The 24538-nt window shown below is 38.7% G+C and overlaps 1 protein-coding gene across 5 annotated transcripts; it reads right to left on the bottom strand.

The window, feature by feature from the left end:
* Positions 1-1451: 1451 nt before the first annotated feature.
* On the bottom strand, positions 1452-24497 carry GPR180 (G protein-coupled receptor 180). 5 transcript variants are annotated; one of them, XM_085553040.1, is made up of 9 exons: positions 24356-24497; positions 23301-23459; positions 21670-21730; positions 17200-17380; positions 16947-16996; positions 13204-13361; positions 6927-7118; positions 6496-6573; positions 1452-4847 (listed from the first exon to the last, which is right to left on the bottom strand). In XM_085553040.1, the coding sequence occupies exons 4-9, from the start codon at positions 17280-17282 to the stop codon at positions 4689-4691; spliced, it is 720 nt and encodes a 239-aa protein (XP_085409166.1). In that variant the 5' UTR covers positions 17283-17380; positions 21670-21730; positions 23301-23459; positions 24356-24497; the 3' UTR covers positions 1452-4688. The 5 variants fall into 5 exon arrangements, with proteins under 5 accessions (XP_085409166.1, XP_015707029.1, XP_085409146.1 ...); XM_015851543.3 differs by having other exon boundaries at positions 21536-21730; XM_085553020.1 differs by having other exon boundaries at positions 1452-5161; positions 21536-21730.
* Between the last annotated feature and the right edge of the window lie 41 nt (positions 24498-24538).

The raw sequence follows: 24538 nt of genomic DNA on the forward strand, positions 1-24538 counted from the left end.
TGTCTCACCCCACTCCCTGCATCGTCGGCGTTGACCAAACGCTGGTGAGCTGGTTCAGTGAGCTGAAACCACAGAGAACTGATGCCACTGCTGCTGAAGACCGAGTTTTCTACCAGTGTAACTCCTTGGCTTCATCTCACTCAAACTGCTAGGTGACAGCCACCACCACTTCAAGGGAAGCAACAGCAAGCCAAGGGGACGCTCATTTTTGGCAGCCAAGAGCCCAAATGAGCTGCAGTGTCAAACCACACCCTCAGGTCTCTTGATGGCTAGAGAGACTAAAGTCATGGTGGAGAGGGCAAGGGAGAGACAGGAAAAGCGTGAAATCAAAACAGACCAAGGATAAAGAGAATACGCATACTAGATGCAAAGTAGGGGCTGGACTGTGAGTGTTGATCGTGGGAACAGATGGAGAGATAGAGAGAGAAGTGACACCCATTGCACTCAAGATTGTGTGTGAGAGAGGGGAAAGGGGAGGGAAGAGAGTGCAGTGGGAGAGGTAGAACTCTGTAAGACAGGAAGTATTTTTCTAGAAAAGGATTTAAGAAAAATGAGAAATGGAACTTACTGTTGACTAGAAAACCAGTCTAGATGCCATTCGCTGTGGTTAACAAATAATCCTTCGAAAAACACGTTGCCACTGTCTCTCTTTTGACATTTGAAGATTGCCCACCCTTTATACGTTGCACAGTCATGCAAAGAAAAGTGCTAAAAGTACAACATAATATCAATTTCAGCCAGCCCAGTCATCATGAATGTCTAAAACATACCAGGCAGAGGCATGACACCACACAGAACAAACTAGAACCAAGCCATTTCCAGTTCTGTATTGGACCAAGATGCAAACAAAAAAGATTTTGCTACTACTGTGGCTCTCCACTGGCACAGGAATCAGAAAAGAATATTCATTAGATCAGACTATAAGTGTTTGTCTTGTGTGGGAGGTCTTAATATAGTAATATGTATTAGAAACTTGATATTTTTCCAATCAAGCCTTTCCACTTCCATTTACATGCATTTAATTGTAAATATTCATTTTTTCCTACCTGAAGCGCTTTAAATAAAAGTACAATCAACATACCCTACAGAGAATGGGAGCAAATAGCTTAGAGGACTTGTATGAGCTGGAGGATTGTTCCAACCTCTACATCATCGGTTCCAATCCAGCTGGTGTTGGGAGCTATGCAACACTATCACTGCTCACAGCGTGTGGGGGGTCTTGCGGGCTGAATTGGTGATCTCACTCCTGCTCCTCTTGAACAACCATCCTACCCCGACCAACAAATTGTAATTGACACTAACTGGCATCCGTGCCAGGACAAAGGGAGATGACTGGCAAGGAAGCGTCCTCTCATGCACAGAAGTGTATTTCTTCAGAGTACAACTGCAGCTTGCCATAGTGTCAACGTGTGCTTATTTTTTCCATGCGCTGAAACTTACAAACAATGGAATTAGTAAACTCTTTCTCTGCAACTTTATTGTAAACAGAACCATGTCATGCACAAAATCTAACGAGTACGAAGTTGCCATTCAACCTCGACTAAACGGTGCCGCTCAGCACGGCCAGCAGCTGGTAGCGCTGCCTTTACATGGAGCGTGTTTCTCTCTGCGAGGTGGCAGGCAGGCTGCAACCCGGCTACAGCCCTCCTGCTGAGAGCTCCCTGGGTGGGCAGCTGCTTACAGCTGGCACAAACCATGCCCTTGACACACTGGGGCTACGGGCTTGCTAAAGGAGTGCTTTTGTCCACTGCCGGCAGCCGGCCTGTAGCTGAGGTGGAGGAATGAGTTGCCTACATCTACACCAGAACTGCAGTTTTGCAACACAAACCCCTTTCCTTTGGTGGGGGGGGGAGGGAGTGTTGGGGTGATGGAAAACACATTTTACAAAGTGATAAAGTTTTTCAGTGGGGGTGCACTTATTTGAGACGGCGGCTGGAAGCTATTCTTCTAAGAGGTGGCTATGAAACCAAATTGATAAGTTGGGTAACTATGTGAATAAACATGAAAAAAACCAAGGCTGCAGCAGTAGGTCCCATGGAAGACCTAAGTTAGGAAGAAGAGACAGGCTTCCACATATTCAAGCGATTCCCCAGGCACAATCCACAGGCAGTAAGCTTCAAGCTTGAATGTTGGTGAGCATTAAGTTTTGTAAATAGCTCATATTTGAAGATTTCAGGCCCCCTATCCCTATGGATATCATACACTAAATTAACAGACACCTTGAATATTATCACAGTGACACGGACCTAATGCTACAGCACACGTTAGTGATTTAATACCTCAGCATTTGTGGATGGTGGTTAGGAAAGAGTGCTAATAGGCCCAAGCAGAAATGCATGTTGCTGGTACAGCTCACCATGAGAAAGTGATACTGATCTGCTGCAGTTACATTAATAGTAAAATTAAAATTTTATTTTCAAATCACTGGATTTGATGCCAGACTAAAAGAATAATGTTTCCTGTTGATTTATGGGGCAATCTGGAAAAGATTAAGAGACAACATCTTATACTTCACATTTATACCCAGATGAACAATGAATTCTGAATGTGCTTTATGAATTGTTGCAGGGTATATTTAGAAGGTAAAATTAAGATACCATTTACTTCAATACGGCCAGATTGAAGTCAGATCTTCTACGGGAAGCAAGAAAACACTCTGGGAGAATAAAACAGTGTCTACTCTGAAAGTCACACACAGTTTTTCTGCATACGTTAAAACTTTTATCGTGACAGATCATAAAATATAAAGGAGCTCTTGAGTGTGTCAGAAAACTCTATTTTAAGTGTGAATTTCACGTCTTATGCGTGAGGACAGATAGAACTCTTCTGCTGCATTATTGGAGACTTATCAAAAACAGGATGCTTTTTTTTTTTTTTTTTTTTTTTTTTTTTGAGAAGATGAAAAGTACAGAGATAAGCAGGGAAATAAAGACTGAAGTTTTAACCAATAATATTTTTGCGTGGTTATCAGAGGAATGTAATAATTAATCTTTTAATCATTCTGAAGATTGTGTGAAATCATAATATCTCATCTCTTCCAGCCTCAACCTGCCATTCTTGATCTGAATTACAAACAATAAGAAAGGAGATGATTTAATGAGCAACTTTGTCATGTTGCCATTTCGCCTTAGTCAAAGGCAAATGTCTACTTTCACCTCTAAACTGAAATGGAATAGACTTACGTTTCAACTACGCTCACATCTGAGGCAAACATGAATGAAAAGTTAGGGCTGTTTTGAAGCCAGAACGCTGGTGTCTTCACGTTTTCACAGATGCATAATTAGATGCATACCATTAAGAAGAAACGAACACTAATTTACCTGAAAATAAAATCAGTGTTGCAAAGAGACAAAGCGTTCATGGTAAGAAGGCTAAAATATGACAAATAATTTAAGAAAATCCAAGAAAGACTGCAGTCACAATGGTAATAGGTATGTTCTTATAATGAAGGAAAATGTCAGCACGATCTAATCATACTCAATAAATAGGCACTTCAATAAAGTATATATTTACACTGTTTTTCTGAATGCAAGGGCATCACAAAGTAGTATGGCTTTATTACAATGGATGGAAGATGGCAACTACTTAGAACTCAGTGCCAACATGGATTATAACAAATCCAGTGAGTATTTTGTTTTTCAATTATTCATAGAAAATTTAATCCTGATTAAGTATCCTTGGGCAGGAATTCATGGGTAGTTGATGACTGAAACCAACATTTATATGAAATGCTTCTGTTAATTTAATCTGTGTATATGGCTTAATTATGATTGAATCCTCAATGTAAGAGAAATGAATTATATCAGGATTAAAATTCTAGTGCCACATCACCCATTTCTTTCTCTTGGCTTTTTTTTTTTTTTTTTTTTTGTAAATGTGAGCCTGCTGTTTTAATTACCTTTATGTTGCTGTATCTTCTTAAGCCTCAAATATTGTTTAGATCTTCACGACGAGGTGAAATTTTTAGTTACATTTACTTCAAAAGAGGAAAACACAAACTTTGTTCCCATCTTCATCACAGTTCTAACCAATACAAAAAAGCTTATTTCACACCAATGATAAAGGGAAGTTTCCTGTAGATAGCTGTAAACATTTTATATATGTTTTTAGTGGACTTTCCCTCTTTTGTTTCCATTTCCTTTATACTTCTATATAAAATACACTTTTTTTCCTAAAGCGTGAAAAAAAAAAGAAACAACCAAAAAACTTGTATTCATTGTAATACATCACATCGATTTCACAACTGGCCTATATCAGACTTGTTTGAACTTGCAGACATTTCAAGAACCATCTTTTATAAGACTTTCAAACCTAGTACAGATATAAAGTAAGGACATTTTTTTTTTTTGTGGCTGTGGATAGGGGAGGAAAGATTCCTTACACTTTCCTGTGATATGGCTCGGCACCCGTTGCTGCACACGCACACACACACACACACACACACACACACACCATATTTAGGAAATTACTCCAATTACAGATTTTTCCACTCAAATTACTCCATTTTTGCCACAATACTTAAACATATTAACCTATTGACCATGTCAGACCAAAGTTCCATGAAATGCTCTGATACAATCACCTGGTTTTTCAGTGAAACCAATGTATCACATACCTGTGACAAAAATACCTGCATATTTAGATCATTATTGCACATTTTTTTACATAACATATTCTTCCTAAACATCTCAGAAGCGATGTCGATTTTTATGTCCAGAGGATACAGTCAGTGGCAATGTCACTGATGACAGTGAAGATACTTCCCAATATAGACTATGTGAGAGAAAAAGTCTGTAGAGGATAACCATGGAGATGCACTGACAGAGGATAACGCCTATGGTAATAATCTAAAGACAAAAAAAAAAAAGGAGAAAAAGTGAGTAACAAGCCCAAATAAATCTCTACCAGCACTACCAGCACAGTATGTGTATGCTTGAAGCTTAACCTTAAATCTTTTAATACTGCTGCAGTTACAGAAGATTTGAATGTGAAGCTCAAGTCCAAGATTCACGCTCTCACACCTGGATGTTTTCAAATCAGCAGATGGCCCTAAGGCAAGTCACATAACCCCTTCTGGCGGTCTCTGTTCCGGGGAATTTCAGACTTGCAATTCACCACCCATGCAGTTCCACAAGCAGAGGTGATGCTTAGATATTCTTTTCTTACAACAAACAGAGGAGAAAAAAAAAAACAAAAACAACATGAAAACACTCTGAACTAGCACAGTCGCAGAGCTGTGAGGGAAGTGATTTAACAGTCTCACTTAGACCTCTTCTCACTGCAAGTCTCTTAATCTGTAAGAGACACATAAAGCAGTATTTATCAAAACCAACAAGGTAACCACTGTTTCTGATTTAACACAAGTCTAATTTTTGGTATAGAGAGTCTGTTAAAACCCATGTTTTTCTTGCACAAACGTAGTATTTGTTGATCGTACATTTCTGTGATATCTAAATGTATTTAAAGGAGGAAATACATCATAACCATAACACAGGTACTCCAGCTGCACGACGGTTAAAACTTTTCAAAATTCAAGAGGACAGAAACAACAGCCTCCCTTCAGTAAACTCAAACCCTCAAAATATCACAAAATGTTATTGTCTACTCATTCTTGTCACTGCTCATCCTAACAGATTTTTTCATTGATCTAGAGGAGGTTTCTTCTCATTTACCCCTGGATTTATCTTTTTAAAAAATAAATAAATAAAAAAAACTATGTTGTTTCATTATATCAATATTTCATAAGTATTACATATTTTTGGTAGAATATTTTCTTCCCCTTTCTATATTAACCCACACAAGCTCATTTTCTGAAAATATCTGCATATAAATGCAAAGGTGGTTATAACTATAAAGAAGCAAACTACCCTGGACTGAGGTAGCCAGTCACCTGAGAATAGAAATGCACTTTATCTGAACATGGCAGGCTCCACACACTAGTTCTCTAGTTCCCAATATGATTAAGCAACCAAGAAATCCAGTAAGCCCACCTTTGTTTTTAAATGTTAAGAGCTCACAAACCAAACTAGGCATTTGGACAGATCTCTTAATCTACAGAATACAGTTCAGCTACAGGTTCCCTGACCTATTTAGCCACATAAAGCTTTTAAACGATGAAGACTGAAAAGCAAACAACAAAAAAATCCACTGATTTATCTTTCTGCTAGCTTTGTTAAAAGAACCCCAAGGTGCTTTTAATTAAAAAACAAACAAGCAAACAATAAAACGAAACACCCCCTCCACATTTTCCTTTGACTTAACCATCTCCCCATCCCCCTTAGTCTAGAAACGATTACCCTTAGATGATTCAAACCCAGTATGCCTTTGTAAAATATGACTCACATTAGCATCAATAAGAGCTGTGTGACTAAGACTTTTCAAGTTGCTTTGGGGTCATAAGATTAACAGCCTAAGAGCATGAGTTTGCTAACAAACACTGAACATGAAGAACAACTACTATTCAAATTCCATCTCTTTTATCTTGCCTGTACATACCTTTTCCCTTTGATATTCTCTGAATATTACAGAAACGGTTGCAAGACATGGGTGGCACAAAAACCAGAGAATGCAGGCCTAAAAGAAAAGAAGAGTGTAAGTTATAAAATAACTATATGCCAGCTAAGAAGAAAGAGATGACAGTTAAAGGAACTGCATTTACATTTCTGTCTTTTTTATGAATCCATTGTTTAATTTTCAATCAACAGAATGAAAACCACACAATGAAAGGTGGGATTTCTGTTTAGAAAAGCTCTATGCTACTTGTCAAATTAAAATGACTGCTCGGAGTATGATGACAGGGTGCAGTTTAATCAAATCAGACACTTAAATATTAACTTTCTTATGGAGGAAAACAGTTCAGTGCTTCAGCCAACTGTGTGCCACAATTACTTTTACAGCAAAACGGATCAGTTTCCATGAGCCCGTACTTTAGCAAAGGTGATGTAGAACTCCCTTTTCAGTGTGCTTCTCTCCACTGTGATGATCTGGTAAAGACCAGCAGCCAGTGACAACCCCAGGCAAACTCTCAGGCCAATAAGCAGTCCACTTGCTAAGCTGTGGTGTGAATGGTAGCTGTGATGATTAGTGTCTTCAAACTGTTCCCAAATTAATAAAAAGCTCTGGAAAAGAACAACAGCAACATACATTTAGAAAGCAAGGCTCATACGTGAAACTTCAATTAATCTTTTTATCACAGATCAAATTATCAGCACAAATGGTCACGCTCTTCTCTGCATGCTGGAGACTGCGGTGTTACATAACAAATAACCCTGGCCACAACTGCTTTCCTAGGGCTGTGCATTACTCCAAATCTGACTGTCAGGAACAGGGTCTCATTTCTTGCATTTCATGACTTGCAGAAAGTTGGACAAGTTATAGTTTTCTCTAAGTTAGGTAGAAGGAATGGAGCATTTTAGCCTAAAATGCAAGATACTAATGTAGTTAAACAGTCAGCCTACTCAGCAGGAAGCCCACTGAACCGATACAGGGAGGTGTCCGCTTCCAGTTGGGATTCACAACCTGTAAAGCTTGTTTCAAAGGCAGGCGACTACGCCTTTTCTTTCAAAATCCTAACAGGATTCACTTTTCTTTTTAAAGATGGGGAAGTAAGAGGGTGGTGCTGCTGCCCCTTTTATACAATAGCCTGAAGGATCAAGCATTCACCCAAGTTGAACTCGGATCTCCCACAATTCCCTTCTTTGCCTAAAGGAAATCCAACTCACATCTCCCACCTCCTTGGAGAGTGCCCTAACTGCCAGGCTATAGGCTGTTCTTGGGTGGGCCACTCTCCACCCCTTCTATTGAAGCTGTGCCATCGTGGAGAAAAGAATTCAACATCAGCTAGGTCAGAAACCGGGAGCGAGCCTGACTCTGCAAGCAACTGGCTTGGAATCCTCTTAGGGACTATGAAAAGCAGCGTCACAGGTTCCAAGTGCTGTTGCAACACCTGGACAAACACTCTAGCCAACAGATAGCTACATGCAAGACAGTAATCCACCTTAACACTCAGAAAAACAGCACTGTATCCACTTGCTGTAGAATCCAGTGTTAGAAGAGCACTGTGAGAAAGAATACTGATAGATTGTCTAAGGAAAAACAGATTAAGAAAAGCCTACTTTCTGAGTCTCAGTTGAATAGAAGGCAGGTGCCTACTTGCAGAGTTGCTTGAAAGTTGGGTCTTGCTGAATAAAACTTTTTCAAGAGTTTGGGATTGTTAACATTATGAATTAGAATACCCATAAAATTTAGGCTCCCAGCAGCATGTAGCAGCCGAGTGGCATTTTAAGAACTGAATATACACTGGAATCCAGTCCACCTACTACAGACATATAACTTGCACTTGAGTTTCAGGTGTCTAATAAAGCAGGCTTTCTGAAGAAAGGTAGTCAAATTTGATTTATATGAGCAAGGCAGCTCTAAAGGCCTTCAGAAAGAGACATTGTATGCCTCAGTTTAGAAATCTAAATTAGTCAGATTCCTCTCTGAACAAATTCAAAGGCTCTCTAACTACATCAATATTTTAGTGACAGAAAGGTTACTGATATAAACTTTTTATTTTTATTTTTTAGATATGCAATACACCTGTGCATTCCAAAGCTGGGTGTCCTCAAGTCTCGTCAGTTGAGACTAGATTGTTTTTGGCTAAGAATATGCTTTGAGAGCACTCTCTCACTTTTTCTGTCCCTTAGTCAGGCTATGACATGGTGAACATGACTGTTGTCATTTTAATTACTTCTCAGCCACCTGTATAGAAAAATGGAAATATGAGAGAGTAAGAAGTATAAAGCACGTCTTGAATATCACTAATTAAGACGAGTAAATTATCTGACCAATGTTCTTCTAACATTGCTGCTGAAACACCTTTTCTGGGCAACTCCAAGCAAATAACTCAAGATGATCAAATTACTTGACTGAGAATCCTCTCAAGGATTAAGCCTGGAATAAGACTAAATGGCTCTTAAAATCCTAAGAAACAGCAGTGTTTGGTAAAGTTGTGGCTAAAGCATTAGTTTTGGTATGAACCTGATGAATTCCCAATGCAGAAGTAGAATTTCAAAGGTGGAATACACCCAGAAATCATCGAGGATTCTACCAATTACAGAATGACAGCAGTCTTGTACAGAGCATTTCCTTTTTTGATGTTTATGCATGGGAACTCAATCTTCAATATCCTTGGACTGGACATAGACTAAGAAAACTTTAGAAAAATTATATATGTAGAATCTCCCTGACATGAACATGCAGTGTGGTATCAATTTAAGAAGGACTTTTAGGTAGATGCCACAGCCATCTCAGCCTTAAAGAACAGGACTCACAAGGGTTTGAATCATCCTTAACCTACCACCAGAAGTAACATCAACGAAAGAAGCCACTTTCATGAGAAGATGACAAAGAGTTGAAGCAAAGCAATCACGAGAATAAAGTCCAAATCCTCACAAGAAAACAGCATCTGACAATACGGTTTGCTCTGGACTAGCCCTCTAAAGAATGTGAGCTGTGCAGACAACACAGCTGAACAAAGACTGCATGCAGTGATAGCAGCATAAGATCACAGAAGTTCAGCTCCTTTAAGTTTTACTAGGCTATTCCAAAATAATTAGAAAGCAGAAGCATTACAGGCAGAAATGGAACTGTCAGTGCAACACACAAGAAACCTGAAGAAGAAAAAAACATTTGTCATTGCTCTTACTATGAGCTGGATCTATTCTTGCTCACTGGAGAAAAGCAGCATTCTATAAAGTAGAAATCTGTGCTACAGAGTGTTTGTAAGCTACAGTGGATTAGGCAGTATGTTCTCAGTGGAGGGAAAGCTTTCACAGACAAACTTGATTTTGAAGTCAACATCTCTATGGTCATGCCTGAGAGTAGCGTCAGTAAGCTCTGATGCCATTCAACTTGACCGCAGAAAGGCACACATCTGCTCCCTCTGCTGTAGCACTGGGCACGAGACTTAAAAAATACACAGATACCAACATGTTCAAGATGGAATCCGATTTTTTTGTTACCAGTGAGCAGAATTCTTTCACATCTGAGAAGAAATCAGGGTGAATATCCTGACTGTTATCCAGCAGAACAACTCTGCTCTGGCTGTTTATGGAAGATCTGGATGAACTGCAGAGCTTATGTCTAACATTAAAGTCATAACTGCTTCTTCATAAATTAAAGGAGAAAGACCATCTCCTTGTTTATATAACACACCAGACAAAGGACACCAACTGCTGTCCAGCACTGTTCTCCCTCCAGCAGCTAGAAGAAGCTCACCAAGGACGTTATCTTGATGATCCTGTTATACAAGTTGGATCTCCACATCCATATGATGAAGAACCAAACAGTCACTTCTTCTGTCAGAAGGAAACAATTATGGTGGAACCCCCTCTGCCCCTTGCTATTCCAGGAATGACTTTAGAGCAAGATAACATATCAATCTCTAGCAAAAGCTGGTTTGCATGGAGGAGATAACTGCTGAGAGATAAAGGTAAAGGGGAAGCAAAAGGGAAATTAGGTGGCAGGGAGACAAGGCTAGTGTCTAGTACTTGAGTATGTAATGTCATGAACTTAGGTACAGTAACAAATGTTTCAGATCTGAGGTCAGAGGCATGGCTCACCCTGAGCGTACCTTTGGAGTGTATCTAAGACCTCTGTGAAGCATGACTTCTAATACACTAAGATTCAATATGCATTTTGGTCAAAGTGATAACCTTTCCTTCTGTAATCGCTGCCTCTGCTCTGATCAGCCCTGAAAGCTTAAACTGCCTGGGTCTATGTGATGGGAACGGTTTGTTATCAGTAGAACGTTATCAACAAGGTTTGTGTCTCAGCAGCAATGTATGAAACAGTTAATGAATGCAGAGCAGCCTGGGAATCTTTTGCACTGAGAATGAAAGAAGGAAAAAAAAAGAACAAACTAGGAGAAAAGGAGATGATGAATGGTAGGCTTGTCCCTCCTTTGAGATGCTACCTGTCTGCAGCTACAAAGATCAGACAAGACTTTGCTGGCAAGGAGGCAATGGTCAGTCTACATTGATGGCAACATGTAAACACAGGCTGGGAAATTGTTGGTGTTTTTGAAAGAATAGAAGCAAAGAACCAATAGCATCAATGGAAAGAGAGAAAACAAGAAGAGAAACAAGCCAACCAACAAATCCATGCCATAAAAAAACAATCTGAAAACTTTCTGAGGAATTAGTAGTTGGATAACAGCAGAGTGTTAATAAAACACGGTCCAAGCTCAATCTGCTGTGTTAAGGTGATGCGTGTGGTTTCCAGTATCCTCCATAGCAATCCTGAGAAATCTCTGTTTATACACATATGTCTGGCATGGAAAGAGGCTGGCTCTCCCATAAGAATTTCTGAGAAAGAACAGAACAGAGAGGAGATTATGTTTTTGTCATTAGAAGTGATCACTGATCACTATCATTGATTGCCTGGTTACAGCAGATCCAATACCCACATCAATCTAGACGAATAAACAGTAGACTAATCAAGAGAATGAGGTCCTGAGGTCAGAGATAGATGACATAGCCCGGGTTCTGCTCCCCTGAGCTCAATAGTTGCATTCTGCTATAAGGAGAAGAAATCTGTCAGAAAAACCCCTGTAGTTACATATAACCACATATACTGAACATGTGATGGAAAACACGCTCTCCAGAAAGGCTACGGTGTCAAAGAACTTTTGCTGGAGACAGCAGACACTGAAACAAACTGGAGACCCCCACATGCAATGACATACCCTGATATCTGCATTCTGTTCCTACAAGACCAGACCTGACATTCCCAAAAGTACTGAGAAGGGAGATGTGGCAGAGATGTGCCCTCACAGAAGACAGCCAATTTCATACCAGCCCTCTGTTGGTGCTCAAATAGCCATTGGTGTATATATATAATTAAACAGTACTGGGGCAGCATGACTGTACGATACTTGCCCCAATTTTTACTGCAAGTAACAACTAAAAAAAGATCAAGCTGATGGTTACAAGTGCCCTTTCTATGTATAGTAAAAAGGAAAAAAACAACAGCAAACTTTCCAGTCTCAAGTGACAGGGTATTAACACATCCATATGCATGTACCAGAGGAGAGGCATGAATAGAATTAAATACTTCAGAAGTCTTTACTACCAGTATGTAAAACTTCTGGTGTTAGATAGGTTCATTCCACCTTACTTTGACACCCATCTTTAAATTTCAACAGTCTCATTGACCTTAATAGGCTTTGGTTTATATTCTTAATTAGCAAGAATACTGTAAGCTCCCAGCTACTCTTAATGTTTTAGCAGTCCACTTATTTAGTTTGGAAGCAGCACTAATTACAGACATTACTCAAATGGCATAAAATCTTTAGTATGATCTCTTCCTCATTACTGTCTCCAGTTTCTCCCTGTTCTTCTCATTCTCAATGGCTTTTGGATTCTCTTGTCTTTATGCTGTGATTTAAAAAAAATTTGTTTACAAAAGACACCACCCGGGTTGGACGATCTCCATTACAATTTACTTTTAAGTTACTGGTTTACTTGACTTTCTAATTTATATTAATAGAAAAACATTTGAATGAAGTTATGTGTCACATCATTTGTATATTTGCAAGAACAATCCTGCTTATGAACCTTTAAAGAATCACCTTATAGTGATTGAAAAGGCCATCAGACATCCTATTGGGGTGGTTCTAAGATGAGGATGCCATCTCATATTTTTGGTGACAGAAAAAGAACTGTAAGGATCCTTCTCTCATCCTTCCTCCCATGCCCCTTGTTGTCAGCACTAACATCACAGTTCACAACCACGCAACTGTACTGATGACAGCTATTTACAGGACCACTCTGCAAATCAGATTGGCAAAACTGTGCCAAAACCTTTTTTTCTTCCTTCCGGTTCAGCCTAGATCATTCCACTGATCTGGCTTGCAGCATAATTTTATGAACAATTGATACAACCGGGAGTTCAGAGAACTGTGGGGACTTCTTAAGTGGTTTTACTGCTGAACAAAAACATAGTGTGGAGCTATACCTTAAACTGTTAAAATAAAGAAGAATTGTTGTTACTTATTAGACTCGCTGGGTGCACATTATGCTGTGGGTTTGTTTTTTTTTTTTAACTCCAGTCTTGATACTCTTCTTTCTCATAAAATATTGAAATTAGTTGGTTCTCAGTTCTGTCATACTTAATGACATACTTATACTTTCAGTATAAGAATGAATGTAAAATACAAACCTGTGTAACAACAACTACTACAGCAATGCCAGTAGATGTTGGAGTGGAATCCCATTGAAGAGGTCTGCTGTGAGATTTCTTCATTCTGCCTATTGTCCAACCCATACACAGACTCAACAACAAATAAAGCATTTGTATCTGAGAGACTATGTCACACACTATTAAAAACAAAAGAAAAACACACACAGTCACCACAAAAATATACGTTTTTTTCCCCCCCCCAAAACAAAGAGAGATATTCACTACACCCACAAACAAAGGATGGATATTTATGCCTCAGAATCACTTTGGCTTATAATCTCCATTAACAACTTGATTAGCTAAAGTTCCTTTGCCACAAAATGTGGCTACTTTAATGATTTTTAAATGACCAAACAGACCACTACAAGCTTCCCTCGACTTAGGCTGTAATTCTGCAATGACGTGGGCACAGAGCCACATTCTTCCAACTTCTACTTTTGTGTCAAAGAAGTCTGGGTTCAGGAATCCACCTGCATAAACAGACTTATAGAGGCCAGTGGACTAAAATCATATGTATGTTAATCACACTGCAAATATGAAACACAATGAAACGAACTCCTTCCTTTGTTCCACAAAACTTTTGTTTGAAAATCAAACAGTGGCATTGTACTTCTAAATTAATTGCATTTTGTCTTAAGGAAGGCGTAGCTTGCAACAGAAAGCACAAATATTTGGGACAAATTCCACAGTCAGATACTTAAAGGGGTAAATACAATGACTAACCCTAGCACTAACTTAGTTTGGCGCAGTAATCTGTCTGTACTTCATTAAATGCAGACTCCCTTTGCTTCATTTCACTGCATACACTTATTTATTTCCCCCACTGTCTGGAAACAACTAAAACATACTCTATAGTGCGATGTTCTTAATCAGAGTCTCTAACCTGTGTTTGAAGCTGCGTGTGAGTAAGGAAAATTTCAAGCTAGAATATACTAAACCACGTGTCTTCCGGCCTCACTGAAGTCCTGCTTATATTAGAAAGAACTGAAAGTTGTGATGATTGTGGTGTTGTTGCGGTGATTGTTAAGCTTCAGAGCTCATAGAATCATAGAAAATCTTGAGTTAGAAGCTACCCACAAGCATCACTGAGCTGGTAAATTTCTGACTGAAACTTACTGAACAATTTTAAAGCTATTGTATAGAATTCAGCGTAAATTGGCTCTAAGCAGTAGTGAAGCAGAGATCTAAAAGCAGCTTGAGAAATTAGTTCTTGTGTAAATTTCAAATTTGTTTCAGAAATTAGAGATGGTCACTATGTACAATAATCCTTCTTATTCACTTAATATTTTAACTCATTTAAATTAGTTCCATACTTGACATTTCCACTTCTGTTACCAGATAGAAGATAAATATTTCTACAGCATAGAGGAAAACTTCCATTTTTATGCAACTGCTGGAATGTACTATAAAAAGATCAATGTACTTCCACATACAGTAGAAAATGCTGCCTCTGTACATAGATTAACACGCACACAAGGGATTTGTGTCAAATGAAGATCAGCTACTGTATTTCTTTGACACTCAGCAATACTGGCAAAATATAGCTATAAAAAAATCCACAATGTTAATATATTTATCTCAGGATTTAATTGGTATTTTTATGCTTTATATGCTTATGTACTTCTAACATATTCAGACACCTTTGTTATTTAGCAGCTGTTAAAGAGCTTTGAGTAGACACAAACTTGAAAAAAACCCACCAAACTGGTATTTTGGGGCAAAATGAGCCCGGAATGATTTTACAGTGCTAGCTAGGCATGGTACACCCTAGAAAAATAGTTATGCCAGCTCAAGGCGTGCCAAGCCAAGCCCATGTCACAAAGCCAGCCTAGAGAAATGGCCGAATCCTGGATATAGACATTCCTCTGCTCTTCAGTGTAGCAACAATACAAGTAGATTCCCAGGCAAAATAGTTTAAGGCAAAGATCAGTACAGGCTTTAGTCTTCAGTGCCACATACCTACAAGTAAGAAGAGGCTTTATATTTAAGAAAAGTTGGACATGACAATCTCATGATATCTCGGATCAGCGTAAAGTCACGCACTGCTGAACTGATACCTGATTTATATACATATGCACTCATAAAGCACCTATCACAACACCAATAAACATTTTGTGGAACCGCTCTGATGGCAGGGGTAAAAACAGGAGTCAGCCTGAACAATTTTTTCAGCTGATCAACAGCTATAATAATACTACTCGACTTTTCACATTTTGATCTTATCAGAAGTTAAAAGATCGCTATTTGAGATGCTTTTACGTGCCAGAATTATTCATGCGATTTATATGATTAATTCAGATGATGACTTAGACAGTGTCAGGCTTTTATACATATTAAGGATTAAACAACGCTGGGAAATGAGTATTGTTTGGCACAGCATCTGAACAGGTTTCTAGAAGAAATTCCGCTCCCAGTGAAGCTAGTGAAAATGAGACCAGGATTTCTGTTTTAACATGGGAAAAAAATGGTAGCATCTTCCATCTCCGAACTATACTTGTTATTGGCTATCCATCAGAACTGTAATGGGCATTGAAGCTTTCCACTTCTCCTTCTGCTTCCTTACAGTTTTGGGAACCACAAATTTTCAAAACAGTATGAAAGGGAAAGCCTGTTAGCTGAGTCATCTGAATTCAGATATTGATTCAAAAGACACTATTTCATTCTTAGTAACCTTCACCGTAAGCAAACAGAAGTGTGATTTCCACTTCAATCTATACATGCATACACAGAAGCTCTCAGATGCAGCTATTGTCTCTACAGTTCTGGTTGTGTAGTTAACACCAGATTTCTCAGTGGAAAGGAGTTATACGACTACTTCCATAGTCTCAACTTAATTTTGTTTCAGGGGACACGAGGGAAAATGTAAAAACTCAGATGCGGAAGAGGCTGCGAAGAATTCTAACTCGACTTCTTAAAACAAGAGTGTCAATTACTGTGGAGCCAAGTGCCATCAAGAGGCAGTTACTTCCAACTGCAAGTTTCTAAAAGAATTCTATGAAGGGAAATGTAGGTTGTTACTTGCCTATGCCATCTCACTATCATAGTGCTGCTTTCTTGGCATGCTCGAGAACAATCAGAGGGCAAAACATTAGCTTAGAAAGAATCACTAAATGCTTCAAATGTAAAATACACAAGGCAGAAATAATAAATAAATAAATAAGAGCAAGCTCAGATTCCAAACAGTCTTGCAAGAATAAACCAGTGCATTTTGGGCAGTATTATAACAATTTGGTTCACATGAGAACTCGGGAAATCTATACAGAGCAACAGAAATGCTTTGTTACCATTAATTCTTTATATAATTATTTTTTAGAGCTCTCTAACCTTATCACTTGTGCTGTAAAACACATGTTTGTTATAATCAATGTTAAACTTGCTAGTGAAATGGCACACTCCATAAAATACGATAGTTTCCTCAAAAGCTTCAGTGGATCATAAAAACTCAGCAAAACTCTTCAACACATTGAAAGATTTACTCGTGGTAGTTCTGTAGGTAAATGTTTGCAGGACGGATCGCACTTATAGGGCTTTAGGTGCAGTTACTATAAACTTTCAAAAGAAAACCTACTTTTCAAAAGAACAACTTAAAAGTTGCTCAATATTTCATGCCAGAAATACAGTGATACGGGGCAGAATGATTTAGCCTAATGAGAACATTAATTAATGCATTATACACATTCATGTGTAGGAATACGTAAAAAACAGCAGACGAGCATACTCACATTCGGCCAGACTTCCCATAAAAGGTGCTCCTATTCCATCCTTGGAATAACTGATAACAGAATAAAAGATGATATTTTAAAGTAAGTGATACTTAAGTTTGTGTTCTCTCTATAACTATACTTAGGCAACTTCTAAAAAGCGAGCCTTATGTTTTTTGGTTTTTTTTAAAATCAGCACAGGAAAGACCATGTACTAATCTTTACAAACAGCATGTCCTTCAAGTCTTAAGATTAAAAGCAAAAGTAAAGATACCTTGAGAAATGCATGTAGTTGGCAAAAGCTGAACCAGCCTGCAACAGTAATGCGATTGAGAGCACTTTTAATACAGTATGCATTGGTCCATGCTTCTTAATTGTCTGCCATAAAGACTGTGCATATATGCAAGCAGTTACAAAGTATGCTAGAACAAGCAGGAAATAGAATTCATGTAATCCTGTGGAAAAAAAGAATAAAAAAAGAAATACAACTCAGTTTTTATACAGAAATGCTACTGTTAGCAGTAAGCTACAATCTTCATATGTTATTTATATAATCACTGGATAATACTAAGTAATTGTCATCCAAAAACGATAGTAAGATAAAATGTGTAAACCCTGGCCTATTTTACCCAGGAGTTGATGAATTCTTCAAAAAGCTGATTATGAAGTATTTTTTACCCAATAATACCTTTTCTGAGCTTAGGAGAAATTCTGTTCAACTATGAAAAGCTCTGTAGCAATTACTGAATTAGTATAAAGTGGCACCCAGCTTCCTGATAAAAAGAAAATAATTGCAGCCCATTCATCAGAAATAAATTTATTAAGCGACTCATTTTTAGCACTTTCTTTTTTTTGCTACAGTTTTTAAAGGCACAGCCTGAAAAGAGAGAAACCCAGGACACAGTTAACCACAGGGTGTCACTATTCTTCCACATAAAACACTTCAAGCAACAGAGCTGACAAATACAGAAAACTTTGAAGTGAAGTGGAAAGAAAAAAATGAACAGAAAATTAAGAGAGTTAATTGTTTTTCTTTTCTTTTTTTTTTTCCTTCCTTTCTTTTTTTTTCTTTTCTTTTTTTTTTTTTTTTCAATTAAAAAAAGAAACAAACATGCAAAGTTTCTGATATCTATAAACAGAAGCTTTTTGACTTTCAGTCTAGCAGTAGTTGGGCGAGATGTTGCCCTGAAGACCTGAATCCTGGACTCTTTCCCACTATCTAGAAACAGTAGAACACACCATATAAGCTAACAGAGAGTAAAAAAGCCAAAGAACCATAAGGTAAGAAAGATGGGCAAACAGAAATTCTACACAGAAAACTTCTGTTTTTCCTCTCCAGCCTTCCTTAAAACCATGCAGTGCCCACAGAATCAGGTTTTATTTCCAGCAAAACAACTCTGTTAAAAACTTTCAGCCAGCTTCAACCAGAGATGAGAAACAGCAATTAAAAAACCCTTCAATACGTAAGTAAGATCATTAGGACTAGATGAGTTCTTAATATTTGTTTGTACTATAACTTCTACGGCTAAAATGCATACAGTGAAACCAGAGATAAAGACCATGTGTTATCAAAGACTCACTAAAAATCTAACACTTGAGAGCCACTGTGCCTTCCCTGCATACATCTGCATAATCTATCATTGACATAATCTATCATTGACAGAAAAAAAGCAAAAAACAAACAAACAAAAAAACAATAAAGCATTTTTAGGACAAAATCTCTTATTCTTCTCACTTTTTATCTGTCCTCAGGTTGGATGTTAGGAAACAATACTTCTCTGAAAGAGTGGTGAGGCACTGGAATGGGCTGCCTGGGAAGTGGTGGAATCACTGACCCTGGAGACGTTTATTTAGATGTTGTACTAAGGGATATGATTTAGTGGGCAGTATTGGTGGTAGGTGGACAGTTGAACTGGATGACCCTGCAGATCTTTCCCAACCTTGGCGATTCTATGATACTTCAGAGTCACCCACCAAAGTTGGAAAGGATTATATAGATACATTATTTCTCATCATAATGATTGAATGAACTTTAAGCTATCAATTTAAGTTTTCCTACTACTTGGGCCACAAAGATGGTGAAGGGCCTGGAGCATCTCCCCTATAAAGAAAGGCTAAGTGAACTGGGTCTGTTTAACCTTGAGAAATGAAGACTGAGAGGGGACTTCATCCAGGACTATAAATATCTGAGGTGTGAGGGGGAAAGTGATGAGGCCAGACTTTTTCAGCAGTGTGTGGAGACAAGACAAGGGGAATTGGCCAGAAACTGGAGCACAAGAAGTTCCGCATGAATGTGCACAAGAACTTCTTTACCGTGAGGGCGATGGAGCACTGGAACAGGCTGCCCAGGAAGGTGGTGGAGTCTCCGTCTCTGGAGATATTTAAGACCTGACTGGACACCTACCTGTGTGACATGGTGTAGGGAACCTGCTTTGGCAGGGGGGTTGGACTCGATGATCTCTAGAGGTCCCTTCTAACCCCTATGATTCTGTGATAATTCCACATCACCTCGAGTTGGGGAAATAGTCTTTATCAGGGAGTGTAGAAATAGGACAATGGATAATGGCTTTAAATGAAAAGAAGGTGGATTTAAATTAGACACAAACAAAATTCTTCACTCGGAATGCAGTGAGGCACTGCAACAGGTTGCCCAGAGAAGCTGTTGGATGCCCCATTCTTGGAAGAGTTCAAGGCCAGCTTGGATGGGGCTTTGAGCAACCTGATCTAATGAAAGACATCTCTGCCCACATCAGATAGTTGCAAATGGTTCATCTTTAAGGTCCCCTCCAACCCAAACCATTCTGAGACACAGAAAATAAAATATATGTATGTTCATTACAAGTACCTAACTTCAAGATCATCCAGATGCTGTTCACCTGATCAGCTGATCATAAAAACTTTAGATTCCACTGCCAGTCCTACATAAATACCTTACCATGTAAAATATTAAAAGTTGCTTACAAGGGACTGGAAACCAGTCCTCCTTTCCTCAAAAGGTAAACACCCTAATCAGAAAGTTATAGTTGCAAGTTCTTTCTCGTATTTTCTTTCTAGTCCATTTAATTTTGATAATGCTTCACAGCCGGGACACAATTTCAGGGACGAGACTAAAGAGTGACTTAACTGAAACTACCAATAACTAAGCAGATTTTATCCCCCTCAAAGAAAATAAAATACAAGAAATGAACCTGGATCTCTTCTCTGATGGTCTAATGTTCTAGAGAGAAGAAATCCTCCTTGGTTCTTTGAAAAGTAGACATAGGCATGTCACTTCAGGATTCCTGGCAGTGCTGCTGTTTTTCATTCTGTATTAAGAGGTGTTCATCTGCAACCATGGAAGACATGGCATGTAAAACTCATCCTATTTCCTACTTGTCAGCTCTAAATACCTGCATCTGACGTATTTATATATCTACTTACTCAGCATGCAAGCTTTTCTGAGTTCTGCTTCCTAATTTTCAAAATCTTCATTAAAAAATACAGAGAGCTGAGATGTCTCCCTAGGAGGTCTGAACATTACTTAAAGGCCACATAATGCTAATGACTGTCTCTCAGTTTAGTGAAAGAACACAATAACTACTTTTTGAGAATAAGTGAATTAACTTTTGCATACAAAATTTACCAAATTAGAACTACAAACCACATTTGCAGAGTAAGAAGCACAACTGAGAAGAGGTAAGTCAACCTGTAAGTCTGGAATAACAGGTGATAAGTAACTTCCTTACAAGTTCCTCTAAGAGTTTCAGTGTGAAGATTTCCCTCCCCTCAACAAGGAACATGCCTTTGTTCCCTCTACATTCTCTGGACAACAATTAGGATAGCTGAGCACATAATTCTTAGCGCTGATATAAAGCTAGACCTGGGCATATGGGCTCCATCAGTATACGAAGACAGATTAAGCTTACTGGGCTCTTTTTATACCACAAGCAAAGTCAGTGACATGTTAACTAGGCCTTCCAAAGCAGTGAAGCTAAGCACTACATTTCAGTTGATTTGGATTGGCTTAAGAGTCATACAGTTTTATGTATGCTTATCTGCTGCTGCTGTCTTGAGTAGTCTCCAGAAATTTTTCTTCACAGGTCTAAAGACTTAAATTTATATTTTTTTAAGTAAAAAATGTAAGATTGAAACATTTCATAGTGCGTAGCCCATGAATAACAAACTTGGAAAGACCTACACGGTGATCTGACATCATACTGGCAAAAAGTTTACGTTGTGCATGAACTCATATTGCACAGATACAAGTCTTGCAAAGTCTAGCTAAGGAATTCCACACATTAAATAAACAAATTCACTGAAATCAGAGATTCAATTCACAATCAACTTAAAGATCATAAAAAAACAATGTATAAGCAAACATATCAACACAGTTTTTCCTAGTATACTGTATGTGTAGTTAGATAAGTTGGTCTAGAGGAAGGGAAGAATTTTTCTGTAATATCAGAAAATGAATTTAAGTTTACTCTTCTTTGAGAAAGTCAGACCTGAAATGTATGAGATTCTGCTGTCCTTTCCCCAGTACCATATTTTTCCAAGCACAGTAAGTACTGACTTGTTTGGGAGATCAGATCCTTAACTTACAAATCTAATTTTAAGAAAAAAAATCTTACCAGACTCCCCTGCGCTAAAGTGATCTAATGGATTCCCTTCTGCATCTGGATTTAGTAAGACCATTTCAAACTGAATATCCTCGGATTCAGAATAATTCTCCTCGCAGGTAAACTTGTCTACATAAAACACATACCATGTTTCCGGGTAAGGAATCTGGGACACTGTCAGATTTTGCTCTGTGTGGTTCACAGTCACTTTGGAAGAAAACAAACAACAAAAAAGGAGTAGATACTTGATTAACTCATTTAAAAAAAAACAACAAACTTATCCTTAAATGAAGATAGAATTTAAATATACACCATTATTTACAGCTTAAGAACTTCCAGTCTCATCTTTTGTTTCAACTAGGTGCTGTCAAAGGCTGGTAAAGATATGTACTGTAATCCATTTCTCAGTTTTTGGGTTTGCTAAGATAGACTCCGTTCCAATGGAAGACAGTAACTGCAAACATTATTACCTTCAGCACATTTTTGTTCTCTGGTACAATGTCAATGGACTACATTTTCTCTATTAGCGAAGAGATACTTACTCATTACAAAAAGATATGTTTGTGAAATTGATTCTATGCTATTTTCAAAGATTTTTAGAGCACAGAACAATAACAGCCACATGCAACGCTGCTGATCGATGAGCATGCTTTGAAAGTGCAACTTTGCATTTTTTATAGCATCCTCCCCCAACTGACACAGACAATTTCAAGGGGCTGAGATCACTGTCTGAAAAAATAGCACATTTGAAATCAATGACATTAAATCCAACTACTTCCTGAACTTACTGAAGAGTTTCATCTGCTTACTGATCTCAGTGGTATTTTTCCTACAATCGACTATTAACCATTGGGCAAACTCTCCAAAATAAATATTTGCTGTGTATCAAATATGTGGCTCTGTATGTTAGAGTAAAACTACAAGAACTGTAAACACTGTTACACTGGTTACTGAACTCATTTATGAGTGTAACAGTGATCGATGCTCATAAGCTCCACCATAGAGGAAAGTTGTTTATGTAGAAGAACCAAAAGTATAACTACAGGACTGCTGATAGATTCATTTGAATATTTTAAGCTCACTAAAATTCCACTAAAGCTGGTTTTTATGCAAACATTTTTCTGTAAGAGAAAACTACAAACATACGCATCAATCAATCCCTAGCAAACTCATTATCTCCAAATGTGTTGTAGACAAAGTTAGAATCAATTTCTAACTTAAAGTCAACTCTACTTTTTTACATTTACTCAATTAAAAAACAACTTGTTTCAAGTTATTTTCTGTGCTTTGAAAGCATGTGTCTCCTGGATCAACAGTTGGATCCAGGAAGAAACATATGCACAGCTCCCTGCACCAACTGTCAGGAAATACAAATTTGGACAACACACGAAGCAGGAAAAAAACGTGTTCTGATAAAGGCAATAGTTCTGTGTAGCTAATACTAAGCAAGTGTTCCACTTTGGAACAATGTATATTATAAATGAAATGTTCAAAATGCTTTAATGAGAGCAGACCTTGTCATCAAGTTTACCTCTTTGCAGTACTGTCACTGCTTGTCAAGGACTGCCGTTTTCCAGTGGTCTACTGAATCATAACTTGCAAGCAAAGTCTTCTGATGTGATGTAAAGAAGCAATTGCACCCCTTGTAATCTTTTTTAATTACAGAAGGTCAAAGTTCTACCTTGACTTAAGCCCATGCAAAGTCCAGATTTACTGATACACTGAGTGTTCTAAATACACACGTAACTCAGTTCATAATGGGAAGACAGAAACTCACTTGTCAGTTGAGCTTTAGAGAATTTCTCTGTACAGCTGTGATCCTGGATGTGATTCTGTAGCTTCTGCCACTCCTGTGCTTGAAACAGGTGAAGTCTGGCTTCTTTTGTCACAGCTGCTGCTACGTTGGTGATTCTGACACACAGAACAGCATGGTCACCTTGACATTTGAAAAACAGAATCAACTGCTCTGCCTTGATGCAAGTCATAAAAACAGAATGTTAGTGCAGCATAGGTTTGTATTAAGTAGCATCATTAAAGCCTTGCTTCACTTCTAATTTCTTTTTCTCTTTTTGACCATTTTCCATAAATCTTAGTACATTTTCACTATTTCTTTACATCTCAGCAACACAGTATGAAAACAGCACTTCAATAAACTTCTAACATAACCCAAATGACATTAACCTTCTGTACCCCCTCCCCCATGTTCTTCTTTTTCAAGTGGACTTCCAGACTGTATTTTTCTTCCTTCCACCCAATTATATTTTCAAGATTTCGAAGGCATGATTATGAGCAGCACAGAGTAGCTCCTGGGTCAAATAACAGATGAATCTGAGTAAATGGATCTTTATGTTATTGACTGATTGGAGCTAAAACACTTGATTATAAGACAAATGAATAAAACCATAAGAGGATCATAGAATGACCTGGGTTGAAAAGGACCACAATGACCATATGGTTTCAACCCCCCTGCTATGTGCAGGGTCACCAACCACCAGACCAGGCTGCCCAGAGCCACATCCAGCCTGGCCTTGAATGCCTCCAGGGATGGGGCATCCACAGCCTCTTAGGGCGACCTCTTCCAGTGTGTCACCACCGCTTTTACCCGCCCCCTTCACCCCGCCCTCGGTCCTATTTAGAGCACTTTTATATTAATCCTCCAGGACACCGGTAAGTGCTTCTCCATCACCCAACGAGCCGCCTCCACCCCACCCACCATTTCCCTTACGAGCAGCCAAGTGTCACGTCTCCATTCCCTTTGGCTCCCGCTCTATTCCTCCCTCCTCCCATAGCGTTTCTTTCCTGCAGGCGTTCTGCTGCCCGACGGGCACCTACCTCGGAACTGGAATCTCACCACAGGCCGCCAGGGCTCCATCCGTGTGGCAGAGCTGACGAAGCCGCCCCGCAGCGTCTTGCTCCATGCTGCTCCCCATGCACACAGCAGCCACATCATCCACCACCCCATGGCGGGGATCACAGGGGGGAGTGGCCGGGCTCGTTGCGCATGAGCACCGGCAG

Source organism: Coturnix japonica, chromosome 1, assembly GCF_054131305.1.
Source record: "Coturnix japonica strain WE chromosome 1, WE-NBRP24, whole genome shotgun sequence".
Lineage (NCBI taxonomy): Eukaryota > Metazoa > Chordata > Aves > Galliformes > Phasianidae > Coturnix > Coturnix japonica.

Excerpts from the sequence above, each read along its gene's own strand:
- GPR180 (XM_015851543.3), bottom strand. The coding sequence starts at position 24,485 with ATGGGGTGGTGGATGATGTGGCTGCTGTGTGCATGGGGAGCAGCATGG. Across the intron at positions 13,362-16,946 it reads TATGGGAAGTCTGGCCGAAT|TGTGTGACATAGTCTCTCAG; the intron begins GTGAGTATGCTC and ends TGTTTTTAATAG. Across the intron at positions 7,119-13,203 it reads TAGTAGTTGTTGTTACACAG|AGCTTTTTATTAATTTGGGA; the intron begins GTTTGTATTTTA and ends GTTCTTTTCCAG.